General features: G+C 58.2%; 2 protein-coding genes across 2 annotated transcripts in view; one reads left to right on the forward strand and one right to left on the reverse strand.

Moving 5' to 3' along the window:
- Window positions 1–2,705, forward strand: part of FBXW8 (F-box and WD repeat domain containing 8) — a 120,969-nt gene extending 118,264 nt beyond the window's left edge. Inside the window, exon 12 of the mRNA XM_072802680.1 lies at window positions 80–2,705. The gene's annotated coding sequence lies outside the window, so the exon portion shown is untranslated. The remainder of the gene's footprint in view (window positions 1–79) is intronic.
- Window positions 2,706–7,215: 4,510 nt separating this feature from the next.
- Window positions 7,216–21,079, reverse strand: part of TESC (tescalcin) — a 47,643-nt gene continuing 33,779 nt past the window's right edge. The window contains exons 3-8 of the mRNA XM_072802681.1: window positions 20,254–20,334; window positions 15,138–15,277; window positions 13,103–13,164; window positions 12,898–13,005; window positions 9,453–9,500; window positions 7,216–7,445 (exon numbers count right to left, since the gene is read on the reverse strand). Of these exons, the coding sequence (XP_072658782.1) occupies window positions 7,368–7,445; window positions 9,453–9,500; window positions 12,898–13,005; window positions 13,103–13,164; window positions 15,138–15,277; window positions 20,254–20,334 (517 nt within the window). The 3' untranslated portion in view covers window positions 7,216–7,367. The remainder of the gene's footprint in view (window positions 7,446–9,452; window positions 9,501–12,897; window positions 13,006–13,102; window positions 13,165–15,137; window positions 15,278–20,253; window positions 20,335–21,079) is intronic.

A 21,079-nucleotide genomic window follows, 5' to 3' on the forward strand; every position in this document is an offset into this window, starting at 1 on the left:
TCTCTCTCTCTCACTGTGTGCCTATCATAAATAAAAAAAAAAAATTAAAAAAAAAAAAAAAAAAAATGTTTAAAAACACCTGGGGAAGAAAGCAATCCCAGGGTGCACTTGTCTGACCCCACCGGTTCTTGAACTTTCTGCTATTACTGCCTGTGGAGAGCTAGAGTTTGTCAGGGCTTGTGTCCTCTTACTCTGTTTTCTCTCCCTGGGTACTGTACTCCTCCTCGCTGTAGCTCTGAGTACCACCCACTGGCGCCTCCACCTATCCCTCCTTCCACCTCCACCCTGCACCTGCTGCCTGCCCCAGCTGGGACCCTCTCTCCTCCCCACACTGTCAGTACACTACAATGCAGGGCCCTGCTCGTCCTGCTCCAGTCTTCAGGGGGCCTGGGGCTGTGGTCTCTGAGCTTACAGGGCCCCAACCTCCCCCGGATCAGAGATCACCTGTTCATTCTGGGTGGTCTTTGATACCACCACCCAGTGGAAACCTAGGATAGCAGCACTGTCTCCTCATAGTTTTTACCATAATCTGTAATTATATATTTGTACACTTATTGCATTAAGGACTGTTTACTGTTGTGTCCACAACATGTGATACAAAGTAGATTTTTTCTACCTATTTGTTGCATAAACAGCCCTCCTCCACATAGGACAGAAGAGCAAGAGCTGGGGGAGAAACCCTTACCCTGAACCACTGTGCTAAAGCAGGGCAGCATCAAGGAGCTCTTCAGTGTGAGAAGTAGCTTCCATTTCCAAAGGATTCATTGCATTCCTCTTGATTTAGACTCTTCTGAGCAGTGGCCACCTAATATTCCTTCAAAATATTAAAGCCCAAATTGATAGAACTACAAAGATAAAGTCCATGTTCCTAGTGGGTGATCAACAGATACAATCATTAAAAAAAAGGAAGGATTCAGAGCATTTACTTAATAGAATTTACAAGCATGATCCAACAGATCAATGTTTTACACCTTTTTAAATATCCATAGACCATGCACAGTAAATGGCTGTCTGAAGACCACAAGGACAAACAATCTCAGATTGCACAAGGGTACATCCAGCCAAGTTCAGTGACCCCCTAATACAATAAAATTAGATAAAGTGAAAAACAAAAATGGAAGATGTGAACGCCACTCCCACCCCCCGGATCAGGGTGACCATGAAAGCACTGAATATCAAAACCCCAGGGGGAGGCCAGAGTGGACAGAGAGAAGGATGGCTTGAAAAACAGGCTAAAGATAAATGGATAGCTGTCACCTCACACAGTGACTCCAGAGGAAGGAATTAGCTAAAAACTTGATGGAACAGAAAACCAACAAATCGTAAAGTTAATCATAATGCCAAAACCCCACACTTGACCCATTTTACACTGGACCAGCTTTTTTTGAAAAGCCAAAATAGACCATTTTTTGGACAGTGTGGGGAAGGAAGGGGGAGAGTCCTAAGCAAACTTCCCCCTGAGCACGGGGCCCAACACAGGACTCGATCCCACGACCCACCCCACTGAGTCACCCAGGTGCCCCTAAAATACACAACTCTTGATGCTAAATAAATAAATAATAAAAAGGCACAAGGGGCTGTGAGAAACAGAAAAAGGAGTAATTATGGACATGAGATTTTCAGGGTGCCTACACTAATCTGAGAGAGAAACGAAGCTTTCCTGCTATACACGAGTATGTGGAAGTAGGAGATGCTGTGAAGTCCGCGGAAGTCTTCAGATCACTTAAGATGTTCATTAAAAACCCACATGCAACTCAACAGGACAGTGGAACCAGAGAAAGGGCTGCAACTGGGGCTCATCACTGAAGCCCCCGAGCAGTGCCCCCTTCCCTGGCAGGCAGCTTTGTCAGGACCAGTCTTCTGCTTCCTTTCAACCAAATTACTTCACAGATGAAGCTCGTCTGCAGTTAGCAGATGAAGTATTTTATTTACTCCTGTTGTCATGTGGGACTCTGACCTCCTCGTGACCTCGCTCTGTAAGGTTTTCATCTCTCGCAGCCTTAATGCAACCAGACCACTAAGTAAAACATTTTTCTTTTATGAAGCAGGCCCTTCCAGTTTGATTTCACTGCTCATTTTACAGACACGTTCACGCTTTCCGGCCATTAAAGGTAATTGAAGACCCAGAAAATTTTACCAAACTAAAAATAGTTTTAAACGATTGTCATTCGCTGCCAGCAACTAGCCCAGTGTAAAATGTCACGATTATAGGGGTTTTCTTACCTCCCCAAACTGTTTAGACCGTCTCCCATTAAGGAGAATTGCCTGGTTTTGTGAAGGAGGGCTTATCAGATCCAGATTGAAATCTCAGGCAGTGTTTTCTGCTGCAAAGTCTGCGTCCTGGAAGATGGGGAAAGGAGCGCAGGGTTCTTCCTCTATAAATCAACATTTACCCAGCAGTTTAGAAAACACCTTTAGCCCACGTCCACCCCTTCCGTTCATCCCACCTTACCTTAATCCCTGCTGGCTAGTTTGAGGGAGCCTCTTTGCAAGTTTGGAGTTGTGAGCAGATGTATCATTTCCTTTTCTTCGGCTCTTCCGTTGCCCAGACTTCCCCCTCCAGCTCCCCCATAGGGATAAGAAACTCCTGTGCCACTGGGGGAGCCAGAGGGCCCAACACCAGAGCTCTTGTATCTTAAAACATCGTCTGCCTTTTGCTTATACTTTATAAAATGTCAGTTCAAATAATAAATTTTTTAAATCTGTTTCTTGCTCAATTACTTGCTGCCCTGGCCAAGTGTCCTGTGACAGTCCCCTGTCCCCTCCCTCTCCCCAGCCCTCCCCCCGCTGCCTACCATGGTACCTGCCCCCACCCCTGGAGCGCTTAGCTGGCAGGGCAACCTTGTTTTACAGGCCATCGTTGAGTAGAACCACCGGTTCCAGGGGTTCCTAGCCCAGGATCCAAGAAACCCACAAAATTAGATGAGAAATTGTACATAAGAGCATTTTCTGGAAGAAGTCAGGCTAGCTTTCATCAGATTCTCGAAGGGGACTGCAGCCCCCACCCCCTCCCCCCGAGAATCTCAGCTCTGTCACCAATCGTGCCTTTCAAGCCAAGGGTCTGCCTTGGTGCTGCCACTGCCCAGCCAACAATGTGTTTAAGCGATACTCTGGGGATGGCATCACCGTCCCCTGGAGGGAGAAATCGCACCTGGCTGATGGCACCCCTGAGAGTAGAATTTTGGTCTGTTCTGAAAGGGAAATTTGGTAGCCCCCGCGATGAAGTGCTCTACCCCGGCACCCCACCTCGGAATCAGAGGCCCCACATTTAGGCGGCTGGGGCTTAACCCTCTGCATTTAAACGACAAACACCAGCTTCCTGCAGACGGGCAGAGGCCCCGCACGCACGGAGGAGAGATGCCTTCCCCCTGTGAGGGCACAGCCTTCTCATTAAAGCCGTCTGGTGGCCTGCCATTAGGGGCCGGTCCGTGACAATGGGCTTAGGCAGGTGCTGTCTGGCCTCCCGACTCCGGGCCTTTGCTCCGGGCAGCAGCTGTGGCGGCCGGGAGCTTACGGCGGCGGCGGCCGGGGCCGGACCGGGAGCCACGCGGGCCGCCCGCCTCGCCCTCGCCAGGCCAGATGCTCACCTGGTCGCCGCTGCGTGGGCTCCAGCAGGCGCCAGGCAGGGCAGGCTTTCAGCCTCGGCTGCTCACCGTGGGCTCCCCGCCGCGGGCTCTCCACGCAGCTCAGCACCAAGGGCCTTTTCTTCCCTGTGGAGGGAGGGAACACCCCCGCTCCCCGCAGCCCGAGCGCTGAGCCCGGCCCGGCTTTTCTCACCGCCCACTGCCAGGACACACGCCGCCCTGTCCCCACCCTAGGTCGGGGGTGCACAAGCTGCTGCTCAGCACCGCCTCGCCCTCATTGCTGTTGGGGGGCCGAAGACAGGAGCTTGGTCCCGTCCTGACCGGGTCGGATGAGGAGGAGGAGCACCCACACCTGAGCCCGTGCTGGTACACTTGCCTCCTGATTCACGAAGAGCCCAGGGACAAAGGCAGTGCTGATGCCCTAGGAAGTCGAGGTAAAAAACCTGGCTCCTCCGGCTCCCCTCCCCAAGGCCTTCCCAAGGTCACTGTGTGGGCGGACAGCTTGCAAAGCAGGTGTTTGCAAAACCCTTGCCAAGGCGACTTGTATTTTTAACTCCCTGTCAGCCCACGGAAGTCACTGCCATTCCCAGTGCTGCAGCTTCACCTCGGCAGGCAGGTGGGGCAGGGGCAGGTGCATAGGTGCCCTGCCCGTGTGAGCAGAGCACAGAGAGAAGTTTCTCGTCCCCTCGAACCAGAGTTGTTTTGTCCAAGTCCGGCAAGAGGGTGCCTGGCCAAAAGTGGAAGCTGTCACAACAGCTATTCTTACGCCATTCCCTTATCCATAATTCATGTTTTAACGTGGCTGCAGGACGTGTCCCGCCAGCCTCTCCTATTAGATTTCCATTACACGGCCCTTTTGCAAACCTACCAAACCAATGCATTTGTGTCAAAATGCCAGGGTCTTCTAACATCCAGAAGCTGAGTTCCGGTAACTTCTCCCCTTGGTGATGTGCAGCGGCAGGGGTCTGGACCCCGCTTTCAAGCTGACTGCTGGCACTGGGCGACCGAACAGAGACACGTGCCCGCCCCCCTGCTCGGTCTCCACTCACCGCTTGAGGCCCTCCAAACACAACCACACTTCCTTCAAATATTTGACCTACCATCGATGCCTGCCCATTTTTCCTTTTAGTTGCTGGTGGTATTCCTGATAGAGGCCAGGCTGGTAAACACAGCATATCTGTTGTATTGCCTATTGTAGAACAAATTTCAAAACAAACATCACTTGCTTCCGATGAGGTACCCCATCAGGCACCTCGGGGGGATGGCTGCACTTGCTCAGGGGCTGGGTAGCCAGAAAGCCCTTCCTGGGTGTGCCAAGGTGTGCCAGCCTTGGGACCTCCGGCACACCTGCCTCCTTTCTCTGGTGGCCATCCTGAGACCTGTCTGCTGTGCCAGGAGCAGCGACTCTCAGCCTTTGTTAACCAGAGGCCAGCAGCCCTGCTAGACTGTGAGGAATTAGCCTTCCCTTTCTAGAAGCAGGTTTTTACCAACTCATCAGCAACCCTGATCATTCCCCCAATGGCCAAATGAGCAGAAACACCACCTCACATGCTTAGCACCCTGGGAGCCGGTGGGAGAGCTCCAGGTAAACCCCCGCAGGCCACGCTCGGGTGGAAATCAGCACGAACCTTGCCAATCAGATGACACCCTCGGTGACTGGGAACAAATAAGCTTTCTTTGGAGCAGCGTGGACTGGGTTCATGGTGAATAAATCTCATTTTAATTAGCTGGTTAGGTAAGCTGTGGCCCATGGCTTCAAAGACATTAGGCTGGCCCTCAGTGGTCTGAGCAAATGAAAACATTTGAAGTATGCCCACAGTGGCCACATCTCCCAAACTAAAACTCAGGGCATAGGGGCTGATGGAAGATTCGTTATTTATAAAAACACTTTACATTAATGAACTGCCTTTGTTGAGAAGCACAAAACTGAAGCAAATTGGGAGAGTCTCAGAAAATCCAGGCCTGTGGTGGCCATGCCAGCCATCCTGCTGCTCAGAGGCACTGTGAGTCCGGCACGCTTGTGGGGTGAGGGGGGGGGGGAACGACTGCCCGCATCTGCGAGGCTGCAGGGGGCTCACTGAGGGGGACACTGCTGGGAGATGGCCAGATTCCCACGCACCAGGCCCTCCCGGAGACTAGACTCTCTCCCCTGGCAGCCAGGACACCCAAGGGCGTGAGCGGGACCCTCCCCGAGCAGCAGGGGACGGCAGGGGGCCGCAGGGAGGCAGGTCACGTCCCACTCCGCTCCAGGAAACTGCCTGGCTGGCTGCTTCACGGTTCAGGGGCCCTCCAGATGGCTGGCACCTGCAGGGTAGGAAGCAGAGGCCTCCGCCTTCGCCCCCGACCTACTGCTTTGGAAATGTCAAAACACTTGTTGAGTAAGTGCCAGTCTAAGCAGCAGAGTTCTGGAAATGACTTCAGAGTGCTCTGCCTCCGCACAGACGGGGCGGCGCCGCCTGACGGCCACCCCCCCGTGACCTCAGGCCCCAGGGGCCCAGGCTGTCCTGCTACACGCTGACCCCCCAACAGGAGGCCAGCCAGTGTCTGTGCTCGCCCCCAAGCTCCCTAATGCTCAGGGTCCCCCAAACCACCACCGCCAAGGTGCGCCAGCCTCGGGACCTCCGGCACGCACAGTCCCCCGTCCCCACGGCCACACTTCAACCCGCCTCGCTGCTCCGTTTCAACTGCTCACGTACACGGCGACAGAAAGCTCATCCTCAGCCCGGCGGTAGCTGCTTGCATCCGCACGAGCAGCCCCAGAGAGAGGCTGCAGAACCGGGGGGCCGACGCCTCCAGGAGGCAAGCCAGGGCCTGCAGGGCACAGGGTGGGAGGCGGTGGTGCGCCTGGCCGCACCTTTTATGTGCTGAACCCAACGCACAGGTGTTCGATAACAAAACCATGGAAATGCGCGAACGCCAATAACAGCAGCTCTCAGTTGCCAGAACTTCCTTGGGAGGCTGGAAAGGAACCAAGCGAGGAGGCCTGGAACGCCACCAGCAGTGACCGACCACAGCGACGATGGCCATGCCGGCCCCGCCGAGCGCCGACTCTGAGCGTGCAGCCTAAGCCAGCCTCCGCGGAGCCCCCGGCCACAGACGCCAACCGACGCCAACCGGACAGACCACCTTCACTTCCCGGCGCCCCGATTAGATCACATATCCCCGAGTCGGAAGGGGACTCTGGAGCTCTGGGAGCCACTCACCTGGGGCAGTCCCCTCCCCCGCTGCCACCGCCACTTGGGAGGCCACACACGCTGGGCCCAGAAGGGCGGGGCCCACCCCGCTCCCAGCTCCCACCGTCAGCAGCCAGGCCTCGAGTCCGGCACCCTGGGGACCCTTGTGGGCTCGGGTGCATCACGGTGGGTGCCCCTCATCATCCCCCTGCCCACACGCTCCGTCACGCCGCCGAGGAAGCCCCACCGCCCGGGCCCGGCCACCACGGAGCAAGGAGCTGCTGGGCTCACGTTACTGCCCAGCACTCACTCGTGCGGCAAAAGAGCAAACACTTCACCCAAATTAAACCAGAAGACCCGGGGGGGAACCTCAGAATCAGCCTTTGAAAACGAGCTGCTGCTGGCTCTCGTTCAGCCTCGGGCCACCGGGCGGACGTGGGGAGCACACAGGAGCCGTGTTCATTACCAAACCGTTTCTTTTTTATTAGAGATAAAAACAGCAGAGTCCCACGTACCTCACCCCAGGGCAGACCAGACAGCGGCGGGGGGCTCTCCCCGGGAGCCGCAGCAGGACAGCCACGGCGCGGCCGGCGGCCTCGGGGCGGCCGGGTCAGTGGCAGAGGGCGATGGTCTCCATGTTAAGGAAGCGGACATGCATCTTGGTCTCGATGTCTATCCCCTGCCAGATCTGGAAGGGACAGAGCAGCGTGACGCCGTGCCCCCACGGCCGCCAGCCCGGGTCCTTGCCCGTGTCCCCGGGCGCCCTCCCCGCCGCCCGCACAGGTGGTGCCAAGACTGTGAGCTAAGCGAGGCCTTTCTGCGGGTTCACCGGGATCTGACATTTGGATCTTTTCTGATACTGTCACAGCAAGTTATCATTAAGCGCCGAATCCAAGCTCGGAGCCGGAGCCATTTCAATCCCACCCACCACACTCCGTGGTTTCCATGCAAACTCCTTAACCCCATTCCACCTCCTCTGCTTCAGCACAGTGCCGAGACCACCACCTGCACTGCCCACGGAAGTCACGCAGTGCTGGAGGCTCAAATGGCATCATCCACAGAGACGTCCCATTCGCTGTGAAGCGCTGTGCAACTGCAAGATTTTATGACGCCAGCTTCACTGATTCAAAGGTCACAACAGTTTGGTCTCTATAGCCTCCCCGCGGGGGACAGGAGATCTCCCCTGTCCGGTGTAGACAAGCTTAGCTTACGCCCGGGAAGAATAATTTCTATGCCCAGATGTCCACTGCCACACAGCTGGTACTAGTTCTGCCATTAGAGTCCATCGTGGCCAGGGCCCCAGGGGACACCCAGGCCACCCGACCCCGTCTGCCACACTACAAAGGCCCCCCAGTCCTAGGGCTGCGCTTGCCAGCTCCTTGGCCCCTGGGGGCCCAACAAGGCCACTGATGGAGAAATGGCTGGACGCGCTGGTGTGACTTCTGCCTCCACGCCTGTGTGAGAACTCACATTCCCAAGCCATCACCTGCAGCATCTCCAGGGACAGCCCCATGGGTCCCCAAGCTGCAGGGAGCCCTTGGTGCATTTCTTGCCACTGTCACACACCCACAGTTCCCCAGCGGCTTCCTGGTCTCCTGCACCTGTTCTGAGTGTGCTGGGGTCTGGTGCGGGTGCAGAGAAATCAGACCCGGTTCCTGGGGAGCAGCTCCAACCCCTGTTCCCAGGGAAGCTGCCTGGCACCCAGGTGCTTTCTGCTAAACACCAGGTGGCAACAGGGTCCCGGGGAAAGGCTCGGGAGGGACAGGGAGGGGCCCGCTGGTCAGGAAAGGCCCTCCCTGGCGCGTGGACAGACTGGGGAGCACTGGAGGCACGGGGGTGGGGGCTGGGGGGAGCCTCCTGGGGAAGAGGCCGGGTCTCTCAGGCTCCTTTACCTGCCTGGCCCTGGTGTGTGCGGGCGAGGCGGCTGCACACCTCGGCCCAGAAGCTGGTGCCGCCTGCCTCCTCTCCTGCAGAGCTTGCTGCTGACGGGCCAGGGAGGGGGCCCCGTCTGAGCTGCTCCTGGGCTCCACGGGGCCGTGAGCACCCAGGGCCTGGCCCGGCTCCGGCTCCAGGCCGCTCCGCTCCCTCAGGCTGGTCCGAGGCTGGCGCGGTGCGCTGGGCCAGAGCCTGTGGGTCCTGTTCCCCTGACTTCCTGTCCTTCCTCTAATTCTAGGACGAGCCCAGCGATCCACAGACAGAGTAGTGGGCGCCAGGTAGCGGGCAGCGTGAGCCCATCTCCCTCAGCTGGGTGCGTCCCTATCAGAGCAGTGCGGGATCCCAGTTCCTAACCTCAGCGCACATTTGTGACGGCAGAGGGCTGGCGTCCACCCATGGGGGCTGCAAGAATGCACAGGAAAGCCATGGGCAGATCCCCACACAGTTGGCTCCACTGTGTGCTTCTGGGAAAAGCTGATGCTCACAGAGGCAAAGAACACTCCAGAATCTGCTTCCAACGGTCACTGGCAGTGCTTCTGACCAGGGCACCAGGGACTTGTGGGGGAGAGACAGAGCCATCGAGCCCTTTCCTCGTGCTTCAACTGCTCTAGCCATGGGTGAACCCTACTCTCCCAATCAAAGTAAGTAAAACCTGCATTTTAAAGACCACGCCCGGGCAGGACCCCTTTCCCCAGAGATGCGGGTCTCCTCCTGACCAGCGGGCACCCCCTCCAGCCCTACTCCCCTCCTAGACACCCACCTTCAGGAAGTCGTCGAAGGTAATCCCCTCATACACCTGGTCAGGCTCCTGGGGACAGAGCACATGCAGAGTGAGCGGCTGCCGCCAGGAGGCCCCCACCCCCGCAGGACACCGATGGTTGGGCCCCTGTAGTCATGAGAAGAGGGGGTCCCTCTGGACTGCCGCCTCCAGGCCAGTCACCCTGAACTCCCAACGTCTCCTCGGTTGGCTAGACGGCAGGAGAGAAGGAGGGTGCAGGCTAACCAGGGCCCCACCTGAGCCCCCCATGGGAACCTGGTGGATGAGGCTGTAGAGGAAGGGGGTGAAGAGGCACGGGCTCCCCTTCCCTTCCACCACCACCACACACCTCCTGCCATTTCCCTGCACTGACCCTCGGGAGCTCACAGACCCCTGGGATGGGGGGTGGGGGCAGGGAAGGGCTGGCCTCCCGGCCCACCCGTCACGCCCAGTGAGTCACTGTGATAACGTCCACCTCCCCCCAGCCAGTCACAGGCAGTGCCAGTCTCCCTCTGTGCCTTCCCGGCCCTGGGCACACACGGAGCTCAGGGATCAGGGGTGCGGCTCCTGCCCCTTCTGGCGCTCTCTCGGGCTCTGGCACAGCCAAGTCTCCCCAGACCTTGGCCCTGCCTGCAGCAGCCCTGTGACAGTGACAGCCCGGCCGAAGTCCGTGAGCATCAACAGAGGACTGGCTCTAAGTAGATCCTGGTCATCTGTGCTATTCCTAAGCAGCCATTAGGAAGGGGTCGATCAGAAAAAAAAAAAGGAAGAAGGGGTCGATCTCTACATGTAGGTATGGAGGAGGCCCCAAGATACACGGGGGGGGGGGGGGGGGGAGCAGCAGAACCATCAACGTGTGTCAGTCTCCTTCACTGCTACCCGGACTGCCACCACCTGCCCCCAGGATGTGAAGGGGGGGTCAGTACGGAGAAGGGGAAGAGCAGTCCAGTCATTTTGTGTGAATCAAAAATAAAAGGTGGCTCAGTGGTTTAGCACCACCTTCGGCCCAGGGCGTGATTCTGGAGACCCAGGATCGAGTCCCACGTCAGGCTCCCTGCATGGAGCCTGCTTCTCCCTCTGCCTGTGTCTCTCTGTCTCAAATAAATAAAATCTTTAAAAAAATAAAATTAAATAAATAAATAAAAGGCATAAGTATAGATGTCGGCGTATGTCGGAAACTAACCCCCCCCAACTCGATTCCCTTTAGGAGAAGGAGTGGATGCCGGGAAGGGGAGCACAGACCCCCTCCCTTCCTCGACCTCCCTGCCGTTGTCGCCCCGGGTTTTTAGGAAACCGGCAGGCACTCCGCGTCTTCGTTGTGTTAGGGACAGGCTGCCGAGGCACCGAGGGCGGGCCACCTGGCCAGGGGGCAGCCAGCCGGCTCCACGCGTCCCCGCGGAGTCTTCACCCTCCCTGATGTCTTAACGCTTGTTCCTAACATAGAAACTCATCTCTGTAAACCCGTAAACCTCATAAGTGCAACCAGTTCTCAAACGCCCAGGGCCTGTCCCGGGGTCTGCTGCCCTTCCCGCCCAGGGGCCCCTCCCTGACCGCACCCCCGGCCTCAGGCCACAGGACCGCCCCCCCCCTCCCCGAGAATCCCTTGCAGGCGGGCGGGCAGCGCCGCACAAATGCTAAGCGTCCTCGGAGGCCAGATGGTATTGAGCAATGCGGCCCTCGCCCCGCGTGCGAGCGTGTGTGTGTGTGTGTGTGTGTGTGTGTGTGTGTGTGTGTGTGGCGCACAGCTCATCTGTTTGTCTGGCCGGCGCTTGCCTGAGAAAATATTTTACGAGCACACAGAGGACCCATAAGGAGAGAAGGACGCTCGGGCCGCACACCGGGAAGCAGGCGTCGGCTCCAGGATACCTCCGCTTCTGAGGTTGTGTGGTTTTTATGCAGATCAGCAGCTGCCAGCTGCCAACAATTTTACTACAGCAAATTAAGAAAACTGTCACCAATTGAAACTGGAGTGGGACGGGAACAATTTAAAGAAGGGGAGTGTAATTAAATCAAATGGGAATCTGGCTCGACACGATGCCAGGGGAGCCCTGGGCTCCCCGCTGAGGTCACCAGCCCTTCCCGCCACAGCTAATTTGCTGAGTGGGGTGCTCTCACTGCGGCCAGAAGCCTCCCCCTGGGGCCAGGAGGCAGACGGGTAAAATCCAGGCTAATGGCATGACCCCGGCCCGCACCCCCACCCGCGAGCAGGCCCAGGCCGGCCAGGACCCTCGATGGCAGGCTTGGGCACGAACAGTGGGTTCCAGCAGGAGGACACTGCCCCACTCAGGCCGTGGTGAACCCAAAGCCCCAGAGAAAGCGGGAGCCGCGGCCACTTTAAATACACAGGTGTGAACAGGTGATGGCCCAGGTGGGACCTACCAACACCCTCAGGTGCCTGTCGTCGAGGTGCCCGGGGCTCAAAGCCACCGCAACAGGGGCTAACCAGGCTAGACCCAGCCCTACAAGACTGAGGCCACCAGGCAGAGTAAAGATCGCTCTTTAAATTCCGGAAAGTTCTCTGTGTCCCCATACTCGGTTTCCCCACCAGTAACAGGAGACTACAAACCTATGAGACGACGCAGGGGATGTACGAGGATGATGTCTGCACATGCCATGCAGCCACCCTCAGGGCCAGGGGCGTGTCTGCAGGTGCATCCCATCCCCACAACCCAGTACACGCACGCTGGGGGCCACTGCTCACTCGGTCATCACGCAGCGACCGCTCTGCTGGGGACAAGTCCTGTCCCATCAGGGACATCTGGCTATGTCCAGAGACCCCCTCCCTCCTAACTGGGAGGAGGCCAGAGACGCTGCTGAATGCCCTACGATGCCCAGGATGGTCCCCGCCACTGACAGCTGTCCCGCCCCGCGTGTCACCAGTGCCAGGTGGAGAAGCCCTGCTCTAACCGGCCCGAGCTCATCACCGGCCTGCCCAGCACCGGCCTGAGAAATGACCCAGCCGTTTCTCCACCAGCACGACCCCCACAGGCCTCCAGGGGGGTCCAGCTCCCGGGCCTGTCTCTCCCTGCCGCAGCTCTGCTAGGGCCCGAGGCAGCAACTTGGTCCCCTCCACGGCCACCTGCCTCTGGCCCGCGCCTCCCTCCCGGGGCCGGCAGGGGCTCCCCCCTGCAGGCGCCAGCCCCCTCCTCTTGCTCATCTACGTGGGTCCCCGCTCCCAGCTCCACACTGGGGCCCAGACTAAGCGGCCGGGAGGGAGCCCCTGCTGACCGCGTCCCCAGCCCCTCGTGGTAAACTGACAGCAGCGTGGCAAGCTGATGGCTGCAGGCCGTGGGCAGGGGACGCGCTGGGGGCTCCCTGGGGCGGGAAAGGAGCAGGGTAGGGGCAGCGCGGGGGCCGCCCCCAGGCCCTCCAGAAACAGACTGCCACCGGGCGAGCCGTGGCAGGTGGCGGCCGGGATCGGGGTCCCCCCCCCGGGGTCCCGGCTCACCATCTGCCCCACACACACGCTGGCCGCCTCCATCATGGCCCCGTCGGCGATGGAGCGGGCCGACTCCTTCTCGATGTGCGGGTTTCCCGAGAGCAGCTCCTCCACCACCTGCCGGGGAGGCAGCCAGGGTGACCTCGGGCCTCCGTCGGGCCACGGGCCGGGAGGCGCCAGGAGCCCTGGCCGGCGGGCGGGGAGCATACTTTACATTTCGATATTCTTCCAGGGTGATGCGGCCGTCGCTGTCGGAGTCATACATGTGGAACAGAACTGGGGGCGGCGGAGAGAGGGGGGGCTCCGTCAGACGAGCTGGAGGGGAGCCCGCGTCCCCCCGCTTCCCCAACCGTCCTGCTCGAAAGGCTACCTCAAAACGAGCCAAAGACACCGTAATGACCCCCCCCCCCCCCGGGGCAACCGTAGGGGTCAAGGGCCAAGGCCACGGGGCCAAACTGCCTCCCTCCTGGTGGGTGACCCTGGGCGAGTGACCCAACTTCTCTGAGCCTCAGCTCTCCCATCTGTACAACGGGAGTAACAGCAACAGTGTGTACTTCAGGGTGTGCACAGGCTCGGTGAGCCACAAAGCTGGCGGATCGGGACCCGCGGTCCCCACACGCCGCGAGCACAGACGTGACACTCGTGTTGATGTGAAGACAAATCAACGTTATTTCAAAGTATCATTCCTTGGGGTGCCCTGCGGGCTCAGCAGGACAAGCGTGCAACTCTTGATCTGGGGTTGTAACTTTGAGCCCCACATTCTGCAGAGATTACTTAAAAATAAAATCTTCAAACAAAATAAAAAACAAAAAATAAAATAAAATCTTCACACACACACACAAAAAAAAACCCCAGGGAATCCCTGGGTGACTCAACGGTTTAGCACTGCCTTCAGTCCGGGGCCTGATCCTGGGGACCCAGGATCGAGTCCCACGTCGGGCTCCCTGCATGGAGCCTGCTTCTCCCTCTGCCTGTGTCTCTGCCTCCCTCTGTCTCTCATGAATAAATAAAATCTTAAAAAAAAAAAAAAAAAGAAAGCATCACTCCTCAAAGACCCAAGAAGGCAGCGATCATGGGCAGGCCATGGGCCCCCTGCCAATATTCAGGCCCCTGGCTGGTCTGAGCCGGCCCCCTGAGGGCACAAGGGACCTCAGCACCTCCTCCCCTCTGGTTATTCCACTTTGTGTCATTCACTTTGTTCCTGGACTGACATCACTCAGCATCCAGCAGCCCAAGGGAGGCCAGGAGCTGAAGGGGAGGCAGCCCCCGCCCCCCTAGCTCAGCCTCAAGCTAAGTGCCCTGCTCTGGCGTCGATCCAGCACAGACCAGACACCCCACGCCGGGCAACGTGCGGCAAACGTCTTCGCTTCTCATCCGCACGTGACCCTGTGAGGCGAGCCTGCCCTGAACCCATTTCACAGGCTGCGCTGCGGAAGCTCAGAGAAGTTAGCGTGTTCACCCACGGCTGCCCTGTGAAGGGACGGGCCACCAGGGGCCCCCATGACCTCCGAGCCGGCCCTCGGAGCAGGTGGGACACCGACACCCGGCTCCCCGCTGGCCTGGAGCACCAAGGGAGGAAGGGCCCGGCCAGTTCCCACCAGGCCTCACGCGCACATTCCAGAGCTAAATCCAGCCCGGTCCCCATGTTTACTTGTTCCTGCTAACGAGGCTGAGCCTCCTCGGGCGGAGGCAGCAGGAGGTCAAGAGTCATGGGAAAGTCCACAGGGGGAAGGGACATGTGACACAGGCCACCCTGGGCCCCCGTGCAGCTGGCCAGCCCAGATCACGAACAAGTGGCTCCGGAGCCCAGGGCCTGGGGGTGGGGGGGCGTCCTCCAGACCAGGCCCGTCAGAGGCCCATCTGGCCAACTTGGCGCTGGGGGGCACGTTGGGGGGGGGGGGCAAACAACGTCCCAGGACCTCCCCGGGTGCCCGTGCGACCTCAGCGAGCTCCGAACCAGTGTATATTCACAGTCAGAGCCCCGTCCAAGGACCGAGGCCGTGCGGCTGCTTAGTGGAGGGGCCCTGCTGCAGCCCAGCCCGTCCCAACCGGAGGCCCCCCCTTTTCACCTTGGCCGAGAAGCCAGCCGCCCAAGAGCACCACCCGCGGGGGGATCCCGCGGGCCTGGCGGCGGGCGCTGAGCCCTGGGACCGGCCTCCCGGAGGATGCCGCCCGGGGCCCCCTCCCCCTCCACACTGGCCCACCCGCCGGCTGCAGGGGTGCGGAGGGACCTGCGGAGACGCACGCACATCGCAGCTTCTCCTTCCGGCACAGCTGCACCTGCTCCTCGTCCATGGTGGTGTCGATGGGCCGGAAGTAGGACATGATGGTCAGGAAATCCTCGAAGTTGATCTCGTCGGCCAGGCCGCTGGACCCCTTGCGCAGGTTCCTGGGGGAGCAGGGGGGCAAACGGGGCGGCGCCTGAGCCCTGCGGCCCGTCCTCTCACCACCGACGCCGCAGAGCGCGGCCTTCCTGGGCCCACGGTTCCCTGCGGCCGACAACTCGGCCTTGGCTTCCGCTGCCCAGCGGCCGGCTCGCGGGGCGCTGGGGGTCCCCAGAGGCTTAGCCCAAGGCCCGCACTGCCCCCCCACAGCTCACAGCCCTGGAGGCCCGGGGCAAGACCCCAGCCACGCAGCGGGGAGGGCTGGGGGGCTGCAGTGCACAGGGGTGGGCTCTCCAGAGAGGGGAAACCGAGGCAGCGAGCAATTCCGCAACTCCCCAGGCTACTTCTGCTGACCCCATCCGTCGGATCCGAAGCTGGCCACCTGCAGTCCACGAGCCAGCCCCACCTGCCGCCTACTTCTGTACACTCCATGAGCCAAGAAAGGGCTTTAGGTTTTTAAATGGTTGAAAACATTCGTGGGAGTAAAAAACCCAAAGTAATAATAATAAGAATCCCATGAAATTCAGAGTTCCATGCCTATCGATAAAGTCTTACTGGCACACAGCCATGCCCATTCATTTCCTAACTGGGGCCGTTTTGTCGCCACCGCCACCAGGGCCGAGACGAGCGGTGGTGACAGACGTTGCAGGCCCAACAAAGCCGAAAAGATCTACTCCGTGGCCTCCGGCAGGAACAGGCTGCGACCGCGCTCCTCAGCAGGTGCCTGAAAGTAGTGGCGGCCCGCGTGGGGGGGCGGAGTAAGCGGTTTACTACCGAGGTGCAAGGTTTACTAATAACTTCAGATTTTTTTAGTAAGTCAAGGCGGGCTCGAGGTCGTCCCCTTGGCCCTGGAGGGGCAGGGAAGGGCCCGCGTCCCAGCCGGGGCTCCACGGGGTCCACCTTGTGGCCGCACGGTGCTCAGCAAGTGGGCGGCTTCCATTCTTTTTACAAAGATGCCCGTGTTTGGGTTTTTTTTTTTTTTTTTTTTTTAAGATTTTATTTATATGACAGAGAGTGAGGGAGCAAACGAGCACAAGCAGGGGGAACAACAGGAAGAGGAAGAAGCAGGCTCCCCACCGAGCAGGGAGCCCAACTTGGAGCTCGATCCCAGGACCCTGAGATTGTGACCTGACCCGAAGGCAGATGCTTCGCTGACTGAGCCACCCAGGCACCCCAAGTGCCCGGTTTAGAGCAGTAGTTTCATCCTTAACCGTCTGGTGACCCTGTAAACAACGGAGCCCTTGGAGGTGGGTCCACACCGCCCCCCAAGACAGCTTCTCTGTTCACAGTCCTGTTCTTGAAGGGTCTCAGGAAAACAAGGCTGGCTCTGGTCTTCCTTAAGAAGAAAATCCTGTCTCTGGCCCCCACTTCAAAGTCCTCCCTCACCCCCCTCGGAACTTCCAGACAAGAAGCAAGGGATGGGTGAGGGCGTACAGGCTCTCAGCTGCAGGCCCCAGGCTGTTCTGGGCCCAGGCTTGGGGAGCCCATCCTTAACCTTGCCCTCCTCAGAGACTTCCAGGCTGCCTGCCCGTCACCCACCAGGGCCTGACCCAGCCTCCACCATCCCCAGCAGGACCCTCCCACCCATGCTCTATGCACAGCCACGTGAGCTCTGCAAAATGCACTCGACCCTACTGCTCCTGCTTAAAGCCCTTGAAGCTTCAAATTTCAGGGTAAGCCTCAATCCCTCGGCCTGCTCCCCCAGGATCCAGGGGGTGCGTGTTGGTCTCACCATCCACCTTGGCCCAGCCCTGCACACCCCCTCCTGCCACTCTCGGCTTCTCAGGGGGCCCCACAGGTTTGTTTCCATGTCCACCTCTGGACACTCCACATTCCCTGACTGCCTGACATCCCTTTCCCCTTCCGTCCCACAGATAGCACCACAGCTGTCCTGACTTCGGACCCCCGAGGGAAGCAGGGAGTCTTTCCTGCCCCTGACTGACCACCCCAAAGTCCAGTGGCAAATGCTTGGGCCCTGCCTTCCTGTCCCCTTGCCAGACAGAGGCTTCAGCCCCAGCCCCGGGTCCAGGCCCCATCCCCTCGGCAGAGGCCACCGCTCACGGACGGCAGCCCAGCAGACACCTGAATGCCTGCACTGGAAACACAGGTCCTGGAGCCGTTCCGGTTCCCCCAGGTGACAGACGAAAGCCAAGCTGTGTATGTGGAGTCAGGTTTGTTTTAAAGAATAACTGCATACAGTTTAACACACAGATTTTGCATTTGAACAGTATGCACCTAGGACACCCACGCCCCAATCAGGACCCAGAATATTCTCACGCATGCCAGGAGTGCCCTCTCTCCAGTCTGGACACACTCCCAGTCCTCCCTGCCTCCCTCGCAGTCTGTCCAGAGGACCAGCCTGCTAAACCCTGGTCCCAGCCGGTCCCGCAGGCCCCAGGAAGCACGGTTTGCTGGAGAGGCACCCTTGCCTCTCCCTAGGTCACCTCATGTCATGGGAACCCTGGCCCCTCCAGCTCCACCCCATAGAAGTCTGGGTCCCTGAGGCCTGGCCGGCCTCCCAAGTGGCCAAGTCTGCATGGAGCCTTTTGGAAACAAGCCTCACGGACACACAGGGAGGCGTGTGCCCACATCCTCACGCACACACCCATCTCATACCAGGCACCACCAGGCTCTGGGCACCCTGTGAGACCTTCCACACTAGACCCCCAACAGGCAGGTCAACTCCATGTCAAGGGGTGCCTCTCCCGGCCTGGCCCCCCCTCCCACCACCTGCCAGCACCCCCACCTCCTGCTCTGCCTCACTGTCCACCAAGGCCTCCTTCCCAGATACTTCGGGCAGAACTGGGATTAAAAAGGAGATTCCACGGCTCATGGAGGCTCAGTGAAGCATCTGCTTTCAGCTCAGGTCATGATCTCAGGGTCCTGGGATCGAGTCCCACACTGGCCTCCCTCTGCCTACTTGTGCTCTCATCTGTCTCTCTATAATAAATCAACAAAAACTTTTAAGAAAGGAGATTCCAACCCTATCTCCAGCACGGACTGTGTGGCGTCCCTCTGGCAAATGTGACAACCATCTGTGAGGAGTCCTCTGCTCACCTCCAACCCCAGATCTAACCTTCCCCTCTGTCCTCTCCCCAGTGCCACAAAGCTGCTCGCTGCTCTCACCTTCACTCAGCACCCTGGCCTCCAGCTGGGGGACCGTGATACACCTGCTCCTGGGCCTCCGTCCCCCACAGCCCACCAGCAGCCAGGGGCTGTGATCCGTAGCCCACCTTAAACCCATCAGTGCCCCCCCCCCCCACTGCTGCTCCCAAGACACCTCTTGCTGGTGAAAGGGCTGCAGCATGCAGCTCTGCCCTCCCCACACCTCCCATCCTGCATGGTCTCTGTGCTCCAGCCAGACCTCCTTTCTGCCACACACAGTCATCATACTTTCTGATGCCATAGGGCCTTTGCACATGCAGTTCTGTCCTCCCCAAACACCTCTCTCTGCTTTGTCTCATTAACTCTTGGTCACTCTCTCAGGCCTTGCCCCTCAGCCAAGACTCTGCAACTTCCAGGGCATCTGAGGACACCAACCCCTACCCAGGAACAGGAGAGGCTCAGGGAGACTCAGCATCTTGCTTAGGGCTGCATGGCCCTGGCAGAACCAGAGCGGAGTGGCTGAGGTTCACAAACTTGAAACCTGTCCAAGAAGTCACCACCCATCTTCTGGCCACAACACGCCTATTCCCTTCCTTCCTCTTTCTGCTGGTTCTCCCAGTTTCTCAGCCGCGTCTGTAGACACAGGGGTCAGGCCTGGGGCTCTGGTGTGTTTGCCCACAGGCCCCGACTGCCTAGGGAAGGCGTGTGCAACCCAACTCTTGATAGAGACTCAAACATACTGAGTCTCATGAAGTCACGCAAGTCAACTCCAACGACACTGGACATTTGAGGCCATGAGCTCTGGCTGGAACCGCAGCCCTAGGACACTGCAACACCACTCTGTGCTTCAGTTTCTCTGTAATTCAGGGAAATGAGCAGAAAGATAGACAACATCATCTCAGTGGACCCTCAGCAACCCCATGAGGCAGATGCTACTGTGACCTCAATTGTACAGGTACAGAAACTGAGGTAGCCTCCAAGGTGGCTCCCAGTGATTCCCACCTCCTGGCACTCAGGAGTGTTGTCCCCTCTCTTCACATGAGCTGACCTAGCGACTCACTTCTGATGAAGAGAGCACAGCAAAAACGATGGATGCCCCCTGACAAGATTAGGTTACATATAATGGGGTCTTCCATCTCAGGGGCTCAACCTCGCCTCCTCTCTTGTGTGGATTTTGCTCTGCAGGAGGCCAAGAGCTGCCGTGAGTGAGCAGCCCTGGGGAGGGGTCCCTGCGGTGCTGCCTGCTGCCAGCCACGTGTGTGAGCTTGGAAACAGAGCCTGCCCCAATCAGGCCTTCAGATGACTGAGATCACAGCTGTCCCTGGACCTGAGAAGCCAGCAGCTAGTCCGCACCTGGATCCCTGACAATGGACACAAACAGTGAGATAGTATGTGTTTTGGGGGCACCTGGGTGGCTCAGTCAACAAAGCATGTGCCTTCAGCTCAGGTCATGATCCTGCGGTCCTGGAATCAAATCCCACATCAGGCTCCCTGCTCAGTGTGGAGTCTGCTTCCCCATCTCCCTCTGCCACTACCCCTGCCTGCGCGCTCTTGCTTGCTCACTCTCTGAAATAAATAAAACATTTTTAAAAAATAAGTATTTGTTTTAAACTGCTAAGAATTGGGATTATCTGTTATGCAGCCACAGCTAACTAACACACAGGCCCAGTGAGATTGGGTGAGCTGCCCAAAGTCAACCAGCTAGGACTCCAGAGCTTGAGCTGTGTGCCTCTGACTCCTACACAGCCCCCTCTTCTCTGCATTGGTTTAAGGGGCGACTCTGAGCACACGAGCACCGTACGTAGGTACAGGGGTAAAAGGCCCCCTTGAGGCCAAAGTCACCTGCCATTGGGCTGGTTCAGGGATGAGGGCCCACCTGTTGTCGAAGAAGGCACGGACGATTTTGGATCGGATTGGGTTGAGCTCCAGGTCAGGGACGTTATTGAAGTTCTCTTTGCTGAGTCGCAGTTAGGAGGAGAAACACCGGAAAGAGAGAGAGACAGGGAAAACATCCAATGTCAGATGGCATGTTCACCACTCATCAGGCTGTCTTTATCAATCCTGAGCAGATCCTGTGAGAAGAGTCCAGAGACAAGACTGGAATACGCTGCACTGATCTGCCACCTGCTCGAACCTTTGCCCTGTAGGAGCGGGGAGGATTTGAAGGCTTTGAGATGCTCTATGTCCTGGAATTCACCCCCAGAAAAATGCAGACACACAAGATATGCAACCCGTTCTGAGGGGTCAGGGACCACCTGAGGCCCATCACAGACCCAGTGAGGAGACCCTGCTTTGGTCAGTCTGGAATTGGGGTAGCAGAATTCTTGCCGGGAGGCTGGAAGACAGTCTGGCAAGTCCTTGACAGGTGAATGGGGAATTAACACGTGACCCAGCACTTCTGCTCCTACAAACACATCCATGTAAGAACTTGTCCGTGAACGGCAAGACAGCGTTACTCGTAACAGCCACAAAGTGGAAACCTCTCAAGTGTCTGTCACCTGAGAAGCACATCAATAACTTGTGGTCCATCCAGATGATGGAGTATTATTGGGCCACAAAGAAGGAAGGAAGTAGGGGTCCCTGCGCCAACATAGCCAAGCCTTGAAAACATTACACATGCTGAGAGAAAGAAGCCAGGCACTAACCTAAAACTGTGTATGATTTCACTCACATGAAATGTCGCGAACAGGTGGATTCAGAGA

This window comes from Canis lupus, chromosome 27, assembly GCF_048164855.1.
Source record: "Canis lupus baileyi chromosome 27, mCanLup2.hap1, whole genome shotgun sequence".
NCBI lineage: Eukaryota > Metazoa > Chordata > Mammalia > Carnivora > Canidae > Canis > Canis lupus.